Below are 18063 nucleotides of genomic sequence, written 5' to 3'. Positions count from 1 at the left end.
CTGCATCTAGATATCTAGGGGTAAAGTTGCAGCTTGGCAATCTGTCGCAGCAATGAGATAATTTTGCAGTTGGTTCCTAAAAAAAAAAAAGAAAAGAAGCAGAAATGGTGTGGGTGTTAAATGTGTAGCCACTTCCCTGGGTGGAAAGTAGGCAGCTACAGATGGTGCCTAAAAACCAAAGGCCCAATCACCTGAACATTTACCCCTTATTGTTCTTTATTCTTTTTTATGTATCTCCTTTTTTTTAACCAAAGCCCCATTATTCCTATTTTACAGATGGGAAGCTAGAGGAACACAGAAGAGCAGTGATGAGTTTGCACAAGGAATAAGTGTCACAGACAGGAAAAGCGCCCAGGGGTCCATCCTCTCTGGTTCAAACCACTAGAGCCCATTCCCTTCGCAGAGCTGGGACTAGAGAATTCACAAGCCCTAAGGATGGAAGCTACGATATTTTCAGGTGAAGGCACTACCCAAACTAGAGAAGCTTTCTGCGCATGTTCTCCCTTCTTGGGCTGTCCCAAGTGTTTCTAGCGGGAGAGGCGGGGCTGATGTTGGATTCTCCCTCCTAGGCTCAGTCTATTGGTCAGTATATGGAAGGCGTCGGTTAACGCACACCCCGGCCTCATCCCGAGTAGACTCGTCCAGCCTCCTTTTTCCTCCTCCCCTCCCCCCGCCCTCTCCGGAAGGAAAGAGGCGGGGCTAAGGGGCAATTAAGCACCGGCTTCTGCGCGGGTCGCCTGGTGCGAGTAGAGCGCGCGCTCAGTCCCCCTCCTGCTGCCATGCCGCCCCCGGGCCAGGTCCGGCTGCCGGACTGGGATGCGCTGCGGCTCCGCGTCCGGACTCTGATCGGCTCCCACCGGGTCGCGATCTTCAGCAAGAGCTACTGCCCCTACTGCAACAAGGTATGGCCCGGGGGGGGGGGGCCGGGGGGGGGGCGCCCGGGGTGGGCCTTGCCGCCCAGCCCGCGCACACGAGCCGCGGCAGGCGGCCTCCCGCCGCCTGCGCCCTGAGGGGGAGTCGCTCTCTGCCGCTCAGCCTCGGGCCCGGGGGGGCCCTAACCGCCAGTTCTGGGGCGGGCAGCGCCGGCCGCGGGGGGCGGGCGGGTCCCTCCGTGCGACCTGAGGCGGGTTCTAGGCCCGGTGCAGCGGGCTGGGGTGAGGGTTTGCGCTGAGCTCCCCACGCCTTTCCCGGAGTGTGGCCGGGAGATTGGCGGCAAATGTCTATCTCTGAGGGCAGGTATTCGTCACAGGCTGCCAGTCACACGGCGCCCGCTGTCCGGAGCGCCAGCCAGCGCTGCGAACCGGCGCCGCGCCAGCTCCAGACGGGAGTTCGCGCGTCTTGCGTTAGCTGAGCCCACATGGGCGGAAGTGAGCAAATCCCACCCCGTGCACTAGTTCGTGTGTTACGCCGATCTTAAAGCCACTGTTCAAGGCCATCAGGTTGGGGGGGGGGGGGGGGGGTTGGTTGTGTTCCTCAGATTTTCAAGCAGAGGGCATCTCTTTAGTAACCAATCTGGGTGAAGCTAAACTCTCACCTCTGGCACCGAGCTTGAATTTCCCATCACCTTTGAGCTGTTGGAAAGGCTGACTTATCACTGACTTGCTTTTATGTTGTTGAATGGTAATTCTGTATTATGTCGATACTGTCATCAGTGTTATAATAATCAAAAAAAGTTGCTGAGCATTGCAGTGGTCAGAAAAGGATTTTTATTATGGTAATACTTATCTCTGTCTTTCTAGGTCTAGTCTGCTTAGCTAGCTGACAAAGCTAAGCTTGAACTGGATAACCAAAGTAGCTTAAACAACAAACCTGCAAGGCCTTCCCTATGCATCGTAAACTGTCAAATTCTAACTGCAGAAACTTGGTGCAGATTTATGCACATCTTGATTGATTCTCAAATACTTATTGAATTGACACTTAAGTTTTAAAAATGTTTCACTTTTATGTGGTGATGGAGCTATGGAGGAAAAGCAAAGTTGGAATATTAGGCTGTAACTTCTAGTGGCATTTTTCTAACTGTGTTTTACATTGAAATTGGTTCCTTGGTAGTCGTTCCTGTGGTTTCATACTCTGAACTCTGATCCATGCGTGTAAATTGGGTGATACAATGGAGTCTTGTAATATTACTGTAGAAAGAATCCCAATTATCATGTTTTCATTCCAGTTGACATAAAATTACGTTTAGACCATAATTCAGGTCCAAGGAAAAATGTCAGAAATGTAATAGGTACTTCAGATAAAAATATCATCTTGGGTCCTGAAAATATCATCATCTGTTGCTAAGCCTTATTTAGACTTTACAAAATATTTCTAATCGTCTATTTACAGAATTTTGAGAAAGTGAAGTGATAATAGGGTGGTAGATGAAATATCTCTCTCTCTCCCTCTATCTAAGTTGTTCTAGAGAGGATTCTTTTTCTTGGTGAGTCTGTATTGGAAATACCCACTAAGGCCTGCTCTACACTGGGGGGGATTGACCTAAGATACGTTGACTTCAGCTATGCTATTCTCATAGCTGAAATTGCGTATCTTCGCTCGACTTGCCTCACGGGGCAGGGTCGACTACCGCTGCTCCCCTGTCAACTCCACTTCCGCCTCTCCACGTGGTGGAGACAGGAGTCGACGGCAGAGCGATCGGGGATTGATTTATCGTGTCTACACTAGACACAATAAATCGATCCCCGATAGTTCGATCGCTACTTGCCAATCGGGCGGGTAGTGTAGATGTACCCTAAGAGAGGAATCCAACAATTGATGCTCATCTGCTTCGCTTCGTACTACTTAGTAGTTCTGTTTGGTCTATCAACAGTTGCAATACTAGTTGTACAGTATTGGCAGCCTTTTTTAGCAATGTATTGGAGTCCAGTTAGATGGTGGTGTCATCTTTTCTTTTTTTTTTTTTTTTTTTTAAGACTCTTTTCTATCTTAGCACTTCACCTGTTGCTTGTGCTGCAAGAGCTATTTCAGTTGAGGGGAAATGGTTACAAATCAGGGCTGAGATTAATCACATTTAATTCATGTGATTAATATTTTTAATCACAATTAACTTTTTTGAGTTAATCGTGATTAATCAGTTTTAATCGCACTGTTAAACAATAGAATACCAATTGAAATTTATTACATATTTTTGGGAGTTCTACATTTTCCAATATATCGATTTCAATTACGACACAGGATACAAAGTGTAGAGTGCTCACTTTATATTATTTTGATTACAAATATTTGCACTGTAAAAATAAGCAAAAGAAATAGTATTTTTCAATTCACCTCATACAAGTTCTGTAGCGCAATCTCTTTATCGTGAAAATGCAATTTACAAATGTAGGTGGTGGTGGTTGTTGTTGTTGTTACATAACTGCACTCAAAAACAAAACGTAAAACTTCAGCGCCTACATGTCCACTCAGTCCTACTTCTTGCTCAGACAAACAAGTTTGTTTACATTTGCAAGAGATAATGCTGACCACTTCTCATTTACAATGCCTGTTCTCACTTTCAGGTGACATTCGTATGCCCCTTCATGTTTTGGCCAACATTCCAGAGGACATGCTTCCATGCTGATGCTTTTTAAAAAAAAAAAAAAAAAAAAGCATTAATTAAATTTGTGACTGTCTCCTGCTCTGTTTTACCCATGTTCTGTCATATATTTCATGTTATAGCCATCTCAGATGATGACCCAGCACACATTGTTAAGAACATTTCTACTGCAGATTTGACAAAACAGAAAGAAGATTCCAATGTGAGATTTCTAAAGATGGCTACAGCACTCGACCCAAGGTTTAAGAACCTGAACCGCCTTCCAAAATCTGAGTGGAACAAGGTGTGGAGCATGCTTTCAGAAGTCTTAAAAGAGCAACACTCTGATGCAAAAAACTACAGAGCCCAAACCACCAAAAAAAGAAAATCAAGCTTCTGCTGGTGGCATACAACTCAAATGATGAAAATGAACATGCATCGGTCTGCACTGCTTTGAATTGTTCTCAAGCAGAACCTGCCATCAGCATGGATGCATGTCCTCTGGAAACAAAACTTGATTGGCTAAACAAGAAGTAAGACTTAGTGGACTTGTTGGCTCTAAAGTTTTGCATTGTTGTTTTTGAGTGCAGTTTACTTTTTTTTTTATATAATTCAACTTTCATTATAAAGGGATTGCACTACAGTACTTGTGTGAGGTGAATTGAAAAAAATGCTATCTCGTGTTTTACAGTGCAAATATTGTTGTAACTGAAATCAATATATTTGAAAATGTAGAAGACATCCAAACATATTTAAATAAATGGTATTCTCTTATTGTTTAACAGCACAACTAAGCACATGACTAATTGCGATTAAATTTTTTTAATTGCTTGACAGCCCTACTACAAATCTGTGTGGAGTCCATCTAGAACTCTGTTGCTGATTAGTGTTCGTTCCTGCTGCTGCTGAGGCAGAGCTTCTCTTGTAAGTAGGGCTTTTGGCTCCATGGAAACAGCCAGCTCTTGGGAGCGCTATATTTACTGTCCCAGAGAGAGGAAGGGCAAGTATTGCTGCAGGTAGGCTGGGGAGCAATGTTGACTCTGAGCTTAGTGGGGGAAGAGAAGGAACTGGATGGAGCTGGATTAAGGGACAGGTGGTAAATCTGGAGCAAGGAAAGATGCTTGAGGAAATTATTTAGTGAAATAAGGGTCCCTAGTGTGTCTGTCTCTCTCTTCCCCTTCTTCCCCTGCCCAAGAGGAAGCGGGTGGAGAGAGTATGTCAAAAGAGAACAAATGAGGTCAAGAAAAGGCATCTTCTAAAAGCCAAAGGGAAAACAGGAGATTAGATAGGAGCAGGAATAAGAAACCATGACCCTTTGCAGGGGAAAATCCTTAATGGTAAGATGAGAAGGAAGGTGGTAGACCAGGGGTAGGCAACCTATGGCACACGTGCCAAAGGCGGCACGCGAGCTGATTTTCAGTGGCACTCACACTGCCCAGGTCAAGGCCACCAGTCCAGGGGGCTCTGCATTTTAATTTAATTTTAAATGAAGCTTCTTAAACATTTAAAAAACCTTATTTACTTTACATACGACAATAGTTTAGTTATATATTTTAGACTTTTATAGAAAGAGACCTTCTAAAAACGTTAATGTATTACTGGCCACACAAAACCTTAAATCAGAGTGAATAAATGAAGACTCGGCGCACCACTTCTGAAAGGTTGCTGACCCCTCTGGTAGACAGTGCATGAATGGAGTTGTTAGAATTTGACTTTCTTGCAGGTACTGCCAGTCAGGAATAACTTGCATGTATTTTAAATTCTTGCCCCCATGGAGAAATTGATTCTGGATGAGATGGAAAAACTTATAAATGCTAGCAGTCTCTACACTGAAATGTAGAAGCAACTTGATACACAGAATAACCACAAATTCACATGACTGCTGATTATACTAGTCTTATGATATGCCCTCAGATAGTATATTATGCATCCATAAAAATGCATAATGACCTGTCAGGTCAGCTCAATTTAGATTGTTACAGAATGCTAATTGACTTATGAAACAGCAGACCTGGGACGCTGCTTAGTAGCTAACCTAACTCCACCTTGTGGGGTTTAAAGTAGCTAAACAGGTTGAAGTAATGAGAGCAAATGCTGCCAGGAAAAGTTTTTAAAAGTGCATTGTCATACCATAGTGCCTTTGTACCAAGTTACTTTCCATAGGAAACTTAGTGTTAGGTAACTCACTAGTAATGTTTGTCCCCTAGCTGTTTGCTTCCTTTGTAAGAACTGTAAGGGATTTCTTGTCTGTGTACAAATGCACCAGTTGAATTCAAGTGTGATGCATATTTGTATGCTACAAATCAATATACAGACTGCAAATGTCGTCTTTCTATACAGTTTAGTTAGATCTTGAAGGAAAAGTACCCTATGGCTGAGAATAAAGATGGCAGAGTTAGAAAGTCTTAAAATCTAAAATGTTAAAGGACAAATATATACCCTCCCTTCTCCAGTGTAACTATTCTAAAACTCTTATGTTCTTGCCTCTCTCCTAAAGAACTGTTTTTGCTATGCTTTAGATGTAGAGCAGTTCAAGTGTGGCAGCAGCACAAGGCACCACTGAAGTGTTTGTTCTACAGTAGAACCTCAGAGTTATGAACTGACCAGTCAACCACATACCTCATTTGGAACTGGTAGTACTCAATCAGGCAGCAGCAGAGACCAAAAAAAAGCAAGTACAGTACTGTGTTAAATGTAAACTACTTTACTTTAAAAAAAAAAAAAAGCAGCATTTTTCTTCTGCATAGTAAAGTTTCAAGGCTGTATTGACTCAGTGTTCACTTGTAAACTTTTGAAAGAACAACCATAACATTTTGTTCAAAGTTACGAACATTTCAGAGTTACAAACAACCTCCATTCCTGAGGTGATCGTAACGCTGAGGTTCTACTGTGTTTATTTCATGAAAAAGGTGTCTGTCTAACTCACTGGCTTCCCCCAAAAGTCCTCTACCCCATAAATATTAGTCCCATCAAGCTCCACTTTTCCAAAAGTATATATAAACAACCCTTTCAGGGTGCCCAAATACTCATGCTCTTTTGGAACCAATGTAACAAAATTGAGAGCTCCTCATAGAGAAATCTGCCCTCACACTCTTTCTTAAATCAAGGGTATCTGCTCCCTAATTGCCTCTCCCCATCTTCCCTTCCTGGCAGTCAGAAGTTTAGGGTTGCAACGGGCATGGGATTGCATTCTTGACCATCTTGGCTAATAGCCATTTATTCACTGAACCCAGTTATACTTTTGGCCATCAACATCCATGGCAATGAGTTCCACAGTTTAACTTCCCATTGTGTGGCAAAAGTACTTCCCCTTGTTTGTATTAAACCTGATGCCTATTTTTTTTTTAATTGCCTCTCCTTTGTTCCCTACTGTCATTGTTATGGTCTCTCAATAAGGTAGCTTCCTAGCCATGTAGGAGTTTATAGGCCAAAAACAGGAATCTTCCGTTCTTCTTTTAAAAGAAAAATAATTAAAAAGTGCAGCCAGAGATCATAGCCAAGTGAGAGATTACTTACAAAGGAGGCTGCGGTGTTTTGCACTATCTTGTGTTTTCTGGGTAGACTTAAGTTGGAGACCATGTAGAGCACACTGCAGTTATTGTATCTGGAGATGATAAAGGTCTGGATCATAGTAGCAAGAGCCTCATCCTAAAACTGGTTGCTTCCTTATCTAAAAGACAGGTTTGTTACTTTCTAACCACATGCAAAAAATGTCCCTCATCCCTGAATCTGTTGTCATCCCATAATAGCTGGGGATCCAGCAGTACATCTCAGCTTGGAAATTCTAGTATAAATGACTGAATAGGTCCTCAAGGTCAGTAGGAGTGATCTTTGCAATCCCCAACCCATCAGCATCATATTAATCTTATCTGGATTTGAGCTTCAGTCAGATAGCTGTCAACCATGCTCCAATCTGTCCCAAAGACCAGATCAAGCATTCAGTAGCACTGGCAGGATTAGGTGAGATCATGTTGTCATCAGCCTTCTGAAAGAACTGTAGTCCATGCCTCCTCACTAACCTTCCTAACAATCCCATGTGCAAGTTGGAACAAGAGGAAAGAGCTAAAACCCCAATAACAGTGCCTTCAGGAAGGAAGAGCAACCACTCTGTAACACCTTCCAGGAATGCACAGTGAAGAAAGGACTAAGCCACCCAAGAACCGCACTATGCTGTCCTGCTGCAGGCAAAGCAATTGTATATAAAATAGCTGATAGAGCTTACAGTATTGGTATGGGTACCTCGTCTTTATCTCTGAAAGATGATCAGTCAGTGACATTAAGAATGCTCTTTGGAGAGTTGTTGTAGTTGTGTTGGTTCCAGGATATTAGAGAGTCAAGGAAGGTGAGGTAATAACTTTTACTGGACAGACTTCTGTTGGTGAAAGGAGCAAGTTTTGAGCTTAACAACTGCAATATAATTGCATAAAAGAGAGCCTCAAATCTTATGAGGAAATTCAGAGGGAGTCATGCATCTTTTGCAAGAACTTACATTTTTCATGAGATCTCAATCACCTTGTGTGTAATATCTCTTTTATTGGACAAACTTCTGTTGGTGGAAGAGACAAGCTGTGAACAGCCTTGTTCTATAAAAATCTCTGGTGCTGACCTAATTTGATCTTTGGTCTTTTATTTTTTTATAATCCTGTTGATTGCTTTATTGAAATTATTGTACACAGAATTCTCTAAAAGGCAAACTTTTGTTTAGTATGAGTAAGTGACAAGCATCAGCTTTTAAATAGCTTATTTTGTATTTTAAATGACTCAATAGGCGCTATGTTGTATCCATACTTGATCTAGTAACTTGGTAAACTTAAGTATCTAATTTTGTTTGCACTAGTTGTCCCTTCAAAGTCTAACATCTTGCTTTGTAGCATTAATGTTATGTAAGTACCTTGCATTAGTAACACTATTTTAACCTTGCAAACTACCACTATTCTCAATTATAAAACTGAAGAAACAGTCTGTTATCTTAACTGATCATTAGGAATGCTGATTATTTCCTCAAACTATTTTAATTTCTCTATAATAATTTTTGGTGTCAGGTTAATTGGCAAATATTCCTTGACCAGAGGAGTGGGGAGACTAGTAGGGTAAATACCTCTCAAGTGTCCTGCATTGTGCAGGACATGCTGCATCTGGCCCCGATTTTTAAAGTTGTCCCGCTTTGCCGTTGCAAAGTCCCTGTTCAGTGCTCAGCAAGTCTTCCTGGTTGCGAGCTGCACATCTTAGTGCTTGACATCATGTCTCCCACTTGCAAGCAAGTTTAGCAGCACTGGCCACTTATGAAAGTAAACAGCTATAGCTTTCTACATAAAGTATGATTTTTAGTATACAATCACTGGTTAGTTTCATTATAAGAAGTTCCTGGCTAATTGCATGCTATTTTTAAAAAAATATTTTAAAAATAAAACTGTTCAGTAAAGAAAATTTGATCTCTCATTTTGAGGGTCACTATTGTTCATTTCCAAGTCTGAAGATTGAGAGAGATGGTAAACTTGTGTTCCTAATCCTGGTGTGGGTTGTCACCCATGGATCTAGTAATTTTCTATGCGGCTAAATGGTGGAAGTACAACTTCTTTAGATTTCAACCTAATTTCACTATTTAATAGCTTCCTCAATAAACTATCCCATCTCCAAAGACTCTTTGGCCTTATGTGTAGATCTGTTTACTAAATAAATGGCCATTGGGTTTTCTATCCTTGACCTCTACATCTACTTCTTGAGGTAGCCGCTTTGATGTCTTGGTCTGGTTACTTCTGACACAATATAAGTGGGTAAAAAGACAATCTGCTACTAAGCTTTTTTGTAGATGAAGTTCTCCCATCTCCTTCAGGAGAAGCATGGGGTTGGATACCAAAGTCTGAATCCTGTTGATTACCTAAACATACTTCTACACCGAAAATGAAGATGGGATTGTAGCGCAGGTATTGCTTTAATCTAGTAGTGCAGCCATAACTTCATTGTAGGCGAACCATCTCAGGAAGCTTGCCAGGGACCCTGAGTGTGAAGTGCAGGCTGCCATGGCTTTGCTGCTATTGTTAATCACAATAGCTAGATTAAAGCTAGGACAGGCATGCCAACTTGCACTAGTCACACCATCGTTTGTAGTGTGAATATACCCCCCTGTGATGAATCACATGCAACTGCAAAGGGGCTGCTTCTGAAAATTAACTTGGAAGTAATGACTTAGTATCTGCATCACTCACAACTGTTTTAAGACATTATCTCTGTAATCATGTTCAATAGCAGATCTTGGTCCTAAACTACATCTAAATATCAAACCTTTGACTTGTGAAAATGCAGTGCCCTTGTGTTCACAATAGCAGATATCAAATGAAACTACTCTGTTTTGTTACAGGTGAAAGAACTTTTTCATTCTATGGGAGTAGACTACTATGCTTTGGAACTTGATTTAACTGGTAAGTAAAAATGACAGCTTGTGTTGATACATGATATATATTTCATCCAACTTAATCCACTCTTTTTCCTATAAACTGTCTTGTACTGATCAGAGACACTAATTCTGTCTTGAATGATGCCTTGTGTGGTGCAAAGTTACAACAGCATTTAAAATAGATGCTAAACTCTTATCACAAGGCACTTTTTATTTAAAAAAAAAAACTGATTTATTTAATCAGAAGTTTGATGGAGGTGTCAGGAAATTACCCACTGTTCTGTCTTGCAGGAAAAGTCAGTCTTTCCCCTAAGTTACTTTCTTTTTTGTGTGTGTGTTCCCAGATGAATTGTTAATGTTCTACTTGAGTTAGAAGTGACCTTTATGAAGAAGTTTGCTGAGTCATTGGTGGGGGAAAAAAGACTAAACTCCATTGCTCAGGCTGTAGCCAGTGCCAACTTTTATTAAAGCCAGGAGTTCTGAGGTTACATTACAGTCTTATGTTAAAATTACTTTTAAATTCTTGAGAAAACAGTTAAGGGGTTTTACTGGGCATTAATTAGTTGTAAAGATGACGACTCGTCTGGAATATATTTAGAAACTTCAGTGGTCCTATATTTTGATCTTAAAATTTTGCTACTTATACTTTTTACCAATTTAATACTTCATAACCTTCCAAAAATAACATTGAGTTTGAAAGTATGTACTAACTGACTTTCATTGAAGTTTCCCTTTTTGGCTTAGCATTCTTTCCATACTAGAGAGATTCCTGCACAGTAAAGGGATCCTAATCTGACATAGGGAACTGTAACATGCATATGGATTTGCTGAGTCCATCTTACGTTTTGGGATGGTGATTGTGTGTTAAGGCTCTTTAATAATTAAGACTGTGCTTAATTTGCACCTTCTGAGAGTATTGGCACTGTCTCTGAGTGGGGTTAAATAAAACTAAAGTGCATTTGAATATTCCCACAGTTAATGCCACACATCTTCTGTACTGACTGGACTATATTTAGATTTCATAAAACCACCAATGGGGTGAACAAGTTCCAAAGCCCAGGGGGCCTAATGAAGAACACCCTGCCAGCAGTGGGGCGGGGGGATGTTTGTGTATTTTTTTTTTAAATTGAGTTAGCTCAAATGCATCCACTGATATTGACTGTGGCAATATACATAGGCAGGGAGGTAGTCTCTCTCAGATAGGCAGGTCCAAGCAATGTATGGCTTTACCTTCTAAACTCTGACTTAAACACCACTTGCAAACCATCTCACATTTAGGTTTGTGAAGCTTCAATTCATTCCAGCTATCTAGACACATACTCTTGTGGGGAGGTACAACTTTTGAAAACTCTTCTTTTGTTTCAAAGCTTGTGCGTTTGAAGAATGTCTACAAACGTGCCATGTCTAAAACAAATACGTTGATTTTATGGAGGGCTTGTGATGTGCAGTGGTTTGGGTTTTTTTTATCCTTAGATGATGGACCCAATATTCAGCAAGTATTAGTAGAAGTGACTAGCCAGAGGACTGTGCCCAATGTGTTTGTGAATGGAGCACACATAGGTGGATATGATAAAACTTTTCAGGTAATCTTGTTTTTCTTGCGTTTGAAATGAACTGTGGCTAGAAATGAACTGATTAGGTAACTTCTCAGTTTTTAAATACAGTCTAATCACTTGATACCTCTGTTGCAATCACTGCTTGCAACCTGTAACCAGTTTCTTGGAAGTAGCCCTTTAATATGCCATTGGTTGTAAAATATGCTAGTGAACTAACTTAATGCATACTTATTCCAGTCCCATAATGTCAAGAAGGAAACAAAATAAAAAAAAATCAGTATTAAAAGGAGAGACAGTTGTTCCATCCTGCTACAAACTTTTTTTAATTCCTGCCTTCTTGATGTTGTATACAATGGGTAGAATTACGAATGGAGTGAGCAACGGGTCATCAGTGATTTCTTGACTTGGCTTTTTTGCTACGTAGCTTTTGCCGTGTGACTTAAACATAATGTTAGAAGCAGAAAATAAGAATATAGTCCTGTGAAAGGTTCTATAATTGTGAACTTTTAAGTATCCTGTGAGGATTCCCTTTCTAGCCCCCAGATTTGAAAAACTGTATGCTAGTGATCCTCTTTAATAAGGAATCCAAAATTAGGGTAGCAGCATCAGACATGATGACCTAGGTCATGAAAAAGCTGTGTAATTCACACTTAAACATACAGCTATGTGAGTAACCCATATGTTCGTTACAGGCTTACCAAAGTGGCTCACTGCAGAAAGTGCTAGGGAATTGCATAGATGATGCAGAAGTTTATGATTTCGATCTTATTGTTGTTGGTGGTGGCTCTGGCGGACTTGCATGTTCCAAGGTATGCACTCGGGTTTGCACTTGTACACTGAATTTTGCTTCTATATCAACTATATATGTAAGATTTCTCCTGAAACTCTCTTGTTCTGTGCACCTGTCATTCTAATGCAATATATTTTACATTTCAATGAGTCTTCCCATTCATTTGAAATTTAATGGGCTGAACACTGATGTAATTGTAGTGTAACATGCACTCCTTCATGAGCTCATAGTTCAGAACTTGGGGCCAGAATCTTTCCCATAGTATAGTCACTTTTTGCATTAGTCTTTTTCAGCTTTGTCAACTTGCTCCTGGACCAGCAAGAGTAAGGAACCTAGGGAAAAAGCAGCCTTTGTTTTTGGTAGCTTGTTCAGAAGGGTTGAAGGTTCAAAATATTGATACCTCTTTTGGCCGGGCAGTGGAGGACGGGGGGATGACAAATGTGCATAATATTCCCTTTAGATAATTACTGTTGACAGTGCAGGCTGTTGTATAGGGTTGATATTTCTTCTCCAGGTGTGATGCATATCTTCAGATGGTTGGAAGTGAAAATCAGGCTGCTCTGCTCCTCTGCAGCTTTTGATCGAGTTAGGTGCTGTCATAGATTTTCAGGGTCTGGTCTATGCCCTAGCCTGTAACCAGTCTCTTGGAAGTAGCCCTTTAGTGTGCCAGACCCAAAGGATCCACATAGTTCCATAGGGAAAGGCCCACAGCCTCCATGATTCCGAAGCTGGTACCTGTAGGCCTAGTTACCTGTGGCTCCCTGCAGGAAGTCCAGCCAAGCCAGACTCCTATGGGAGACTTGTTCCTACCCCTTCAGAGCATAAAGTATCTGCAGAAACAGTAAGAAGCCTTTTAAAAATAAGATACCAATTTTAATAACCTGGAATACAGAATCTAAAAGACTTTAGATTAGCGTGAGAGGCAGGCTTAGGATATGATTCCTGTTGGTGGGAGCTAGGGCTCTGCCAGGTCCTGCTCCCCTGAGCTTATCCTGACCTTCTGTCCCCTTTTGTTCTTGGAGCATGTCTACATGTACAGCGGTGCAGCTGTGCCAATGCAGCCGCGTTGCTGCAGTGCAGTGAAGACACTCTATGCTGACAGGAGAGAGCTTTCCCATCCACATAATAAAACCACCTCCATGAACAGCAGAAGCTATGGCTCTCCCATCAACATAGTGGTGTGCATATGAGCGCTTATGTCGCTGTAACTTATGTTGCTCAGAGGGGTGGTTTATTTGCACCCCTAAGCGACGTAAATTATGCTGACAAACTGTAGTGTAGACCTGTTGTTAGTCTCTAGGTACTTCTGTGTCTGTGTATCCTGCTCTATCAAACATCTGATACCTTCACACTTTATTCTTCAGCTCAGGGCCTTTGCTGTGCTTACCTGCAGAGAGGTGGGAGAGGGGGGCGGGGGGAAATCTCCTCCTCTTGGCTGTAGGTTGCTAGGTGTGATTGTCCCAGCCATTGAGATTTTCACTGTTTCTTCCAAATCTTTCGTTCACATGCATAGGCTGTATTCAGTTCATTAATTATTCTCGTCTCCTACCAGGCAGCCGCATGAGTCTAACAGAGTTTCTTCCCTTTGCATAGTAGTACAAAGCACAGGGAAACTGAGGTGCACATGAACATCATAAAAGTATTACCAAAATTCCCAAACTTATCACAAGCACTGATGGCATTACTGAGAGACGGGTAAGTGGTACTGAGACTGTCATCAGAAATGCCTTCCGTCTGACAAGCACATTAGAGGACATGCTTAAATGAACAGGGAAAGCTTTTAGCATCAAAAAGTAATGAGAAGTTCAGCAGTTCTTATCTGACTTCCTTTTTTTAATACAGGAAGCTGCTGCCTTAGGAAAAAAGGTCATGGTGCTGGACTATGTTGTACCAACACCTTCGGGTACTTCATGGGGTAAGGTTCTTTTAATGGTCCTAGCCTCAAATCACAATATATATGCATAGATTAAAATGCTGGTGTCAAGCATTGCTTGAATTATTTAGTTTCAAGGTTTTGCCTTCTTATAGTATGCTGGTTGTATGGACATGAGGCTGTGATTCTACAACATAAATGATGGAGGAAATAAACCTCGCTCAACCTGCCTGTTCTTCTAGATGGATTTTTCTACCAATTCTGCATTTCACTATTTACTTCAATTTCTTAACAACTCTTGGATTTCACATTCCCACTAAATCTCTTTGCTACATAACCATCCCTATTTAAATCTTAAATATTTTAATCCCTTATAGGGAAGCTGATCTTTATAAAGCACATTTTGAGCTCCTGAGATGAAAATGTTAGTTTGAATTGGCTTCACACGTGAGAGAGTAGCTGAATTACAGTAACATCTCTTATTATTTTAGCTGAAGTACTTAGCACTGTGATACATTCAGTATTTCATAGGCCCAAAGGGACCATATTTCTACAGTTACAAGCACCTCAAAAATGGATGCTTTTTCCTGTGGACTCAGGAATTATTCACTTTCCCTTGACCCTGCTTTTTGCTGTTTTGACACTTTTGATCCTGGCTCCTATAGAAGAGATCAGTGCTCATCCTTTCCATAAGTAAACTATGTTGTGTGGAGAATCTTTGTTCAGATAGCTGGGACAACCTGCCAACACCATCCCTCGTTTTTGTCCTCCAGGAGCTCCAATACTATTACTCAGAAGTGTTATTTTCTCTTTCTGAAGAAAGCGCGTGTTGAATTTCTTACAATCACTCGTAAGAGGAATGTTTGCCTTCATTTCTTTTTCGAAATTTAGCTCTGTCTCTAACTCCATAGAATAGGCGTGGTTAACACTGCAGATTGTGGTCTCTTGCATTTCTTAGGTATCCTGAAAGTGTCATTCTGTTCTATCTGACTACAGAATAAGTGGTGATGAATTAGTCCAAAACTACTTTATCTATGTGAATGTGTTGGGCCTATGCTTAAAGCTTTACTTATGTAGCCTTCTTGGTTTCGGAGTTAGTTAAAATGTTATTGCTTAAGTAAAAATTGTTACTTTGTCAACCATGTCCAATTACATACTGCATCGTAAGGTATGTAGTTGTAATGGAAGTTCTCCATCCATTGCTTGCATATGTACAGAAATTAATACTAATGGATGGATAGACCGTGGAATACATAAAGCATGTCATAAAAGGCAGAAGTGCACATATTAAGTTAATGCTGGTGGTAACATTTAAATAATCTTTCTTTCTTTCCATCACAGGACTTGGTGGCACTTGTGTAAATGTAGGTTGTATTCCTAAGAAACTGATGCATCAAGCTGCGCTTCTGGGACAGGCACTTCAAGATTCAAGGAAGTTTGGCTGGGAGTATGATGAGCAAGGTCAAGAACACTGAACACTGGTGTGGGGGAGGATGCAGATCAGAACTTTTGTTTGAGCTTACATAAGAATGCTTTTAGTATAGAAGTGACTAAATAGAATTCAGTTTGCCACTTGTACAACTTTTTCCCTCCCTCTCCCCCAAAATCTATTTTATGAAGGCACTTAAACCTGTTTGATGCTTCATTCCACCATAACTAGCATAAGCTAGCTTGTTTGGTTACTTGCAGATGGGTTTCATAAACCCAGATAACTTTGCAAATAGTGCTAAGAGAGGCAAGCCATTTTTATGTCTGATAGATTTGAAGTATCCCTGGAAAAACTTTTAATACAAGACTTATTACATGAAATGTGTATTTGTATTGTACTTGGGCTTGTTGATTTAATGAGGCATTGCTTAACTTGTAGTATTGCCATTTGTTTCAGAGTAGCAGTCGTGTTAGTCTGTATCCGCAAAAAGAACAGGAGTACTTGTGGCACCTTAGAGACTAACAAATTTATTTGAGCATAAGCTTTCGTGGGCTACAGCCCACTTATTTGAGTTATCACTAATTAGCAATTATTTACAATTTACTGTAAGCTTCTATAGATGTTCATGAAGTTAGTGTGTTTATACTTCAGTTTCTTTTTAACTGTAAAGCTTCTTGTTTCTCTTTTAGTTAAACACAACTGGGAGACCATGGTAGAAGCAATTCAGAACTACATTGGCTCTTTAAATTGGGGTTACAGGGTGTCCTTGAGAGAGAAGACTGTGACATATGTCAATGCCTATGCAGAATTTATCGAACCACACAAAATAAAGGTACCTGCTGCGTGTTTAGCTTTGGCTTATTTTCTCTGACCTGTTAAGAATTACTTACTATATATATATATATATATATATATATATATAATGTCCTAAAACTGCTCTTTAGTTGAAACCTAGTATGTAAAAGGTTTCAGCTTAATATGATACTTTACTTATCTCACTTAAAGAATTAAATTTACAGGAATAATTTACTGATTTAAGTAGACTTATACTCCAGTAACCACTATCATAATACTTGCATACTAATACCAGTTATGTAGAAATAATGTGGGGATCTGCAAATAGAGAATCTTGCATAAGTAGAGAGGTAGAGCTTGAGTGTGTAACAAACTGTGACTTGATTCCAAAATTTTAAAGGAGAAGCTGTGAAACAAAACTATTAACTTGTCTTAATGTTTGTATATAATTGGTGTTAACGTAAATCTATAGCAATCAGGAGTTTACTTTGTCTTGCATTCAAAATTCCTGGATAGTGTTGATTCAAGTTAAACTTACTTTCTACTTGTAACTTGCCTCATGCCTCATAACGTCACTGAAAATTGGATCATAATCTCAGTGAGTAACTATAAATAATACTGCATACTGAGCCAAGAAAGCATTTAAAATTAGTTTGGAAGAGGAGTGTTAATTTTAGAAAAACACATAAATAATAGCCTACCAATCAGAAGCTTTTTTTGTTAAAGCATGGAGGAGGATAGGGGAATTCTCTACATAAAGAGCCATATCCAAAACCTTGCTTGTTCCTCAAGTTCAGATCCCAGCACTCTCATGATATAATGGAGTTGGAATAGTATTCTATGTATTGCCATAGGAATGAAGCCACAAGACAAGTATACACTTAATTTGTACTGCACAGCGTGTATTATAGCTGACCATCAGATTGGACCAGGGTTTACCCAGGTCAGGGATGCAGCACTGAACAAAATTTTATATCATGTAAGTTCACTGGGTACAGCTGCCTGACCCTGATGTAGGTAGTTTGTGTGTAGGCTGGACTAAATCAATTTAAATCCCAGAAGGTTACACTGAACGAGGAGTAAAACTACTTGGCTTATTTTTACCAGTGTTATATTATAGAAGAAATTCAGTTTCCAGCTGTTCATTTAATATAAATTTGGTACTGAGCTGGGCCATCAATACAGGAAAGTAGAGCAGACTTTTTTTAAGCTGCTACATGCAAGAGGACAAATCTGACATTCCTTCTCCCTCAGGTTTGACTCATAGCTTCTCAAACCCCTTTCAGAAAGAGGCATTTTGCAATATGAAGTCCCAAAGACTGACTGCCTTTGAAGTTGAGGGAAACTTTAAAATAAACCATCCTTTTTCTTCCCACCTGAGGTAGCAGCCTGTCTTAAAGCACTTTTCTAGTCTACTCCTACACAAGCCTCAAAATTACTAACAGATTGTTATCCAATCTGTTTTGCTGCTAGCATCAACATTGAACTCTTATTTCAAGTTCTTTAAGAAGCTTTTTCTCCTTATTAAATAACTAATGTAAAACTTAGTTGTAAAATCTAAGTTATTAGCTTGAACCTTCTGAGCCCTGCCCAAGTCAGCTAATCACTTTGTTATTCAATGCAACTAGTGTGGGGAGAGTAGTCTCTAGTGTATTTTCCCCATGTAAACCCATTAACAATGGATGTTAAGAAATCCTTTTACTGATATACGT

At 40.3% G+C, this 18063-nt stretch overlaps 1 protein-coding gene across 2 annotated transcripts in view; it reads left to right on the top strand.

The window, feature by feature from the left end:
• Nucleotides 1–762: 762 nt before the first annotated feature.
• Nucleotides 763–18063, top strand: part of TXNRD3 (thioredoxin reductase 3) — a 30905-nt gene continuing 13604 nt past the window's right edge. The window contains exons 1-7 of one of the 2 annotated variants that reach the window (XM_034776320.1): nucleotides 763–902; nucleotides 9873–9933; nucleotides 11382–11491; nucleotides 12157–12273; nucleotides 14097–14169; nucleotides 15469–15588; nucleotides 16246–16388. In XM_034776320.1, the coding sequence (XP_034632211.1) occupies nucleotides 780–902; nucleotides 9873–9933; nucleotides 11382–11491; nucleotides 12157–12273; nucleotides 14097–14169; nucleotides 15469–15588; nucleotides 16246–16388 (747 nt within the window). In that variant the 5' untranslated portion in view covers nucleotides 763–779. Of the gene's footprint in view, nucleotides 903–1420; nucleotides 1440–9872; nucleotides 9934–11381; nucleotides 11492–12156; nucleotides 12274–14096; nucleotides 14170–15468; nucleotides 15589–16245; nucleotides 16389–18063 lie in introns of those variants that run through there. The other variant, XM_034776321.1, reaches the window with a different exon arrangement.

This window comes from Trachemys scripta, chromosome 7 (assembly GCF_013100865.1).
Source record: "Trachemys scripta elegans isolate TJP31775 chromosome 7, CAS_Tse_1.0, whole genome shotgun sequence".
Taxonomy (NCBI): domain Eukaryota; kingdom Metazoa; phylum Chordata; order Testudines; family Emydidae; genus Trachemys; species Trachemys scripta.
This window is presented reverse-complemented; position numbering and strand designations above follow the sequence as displayed.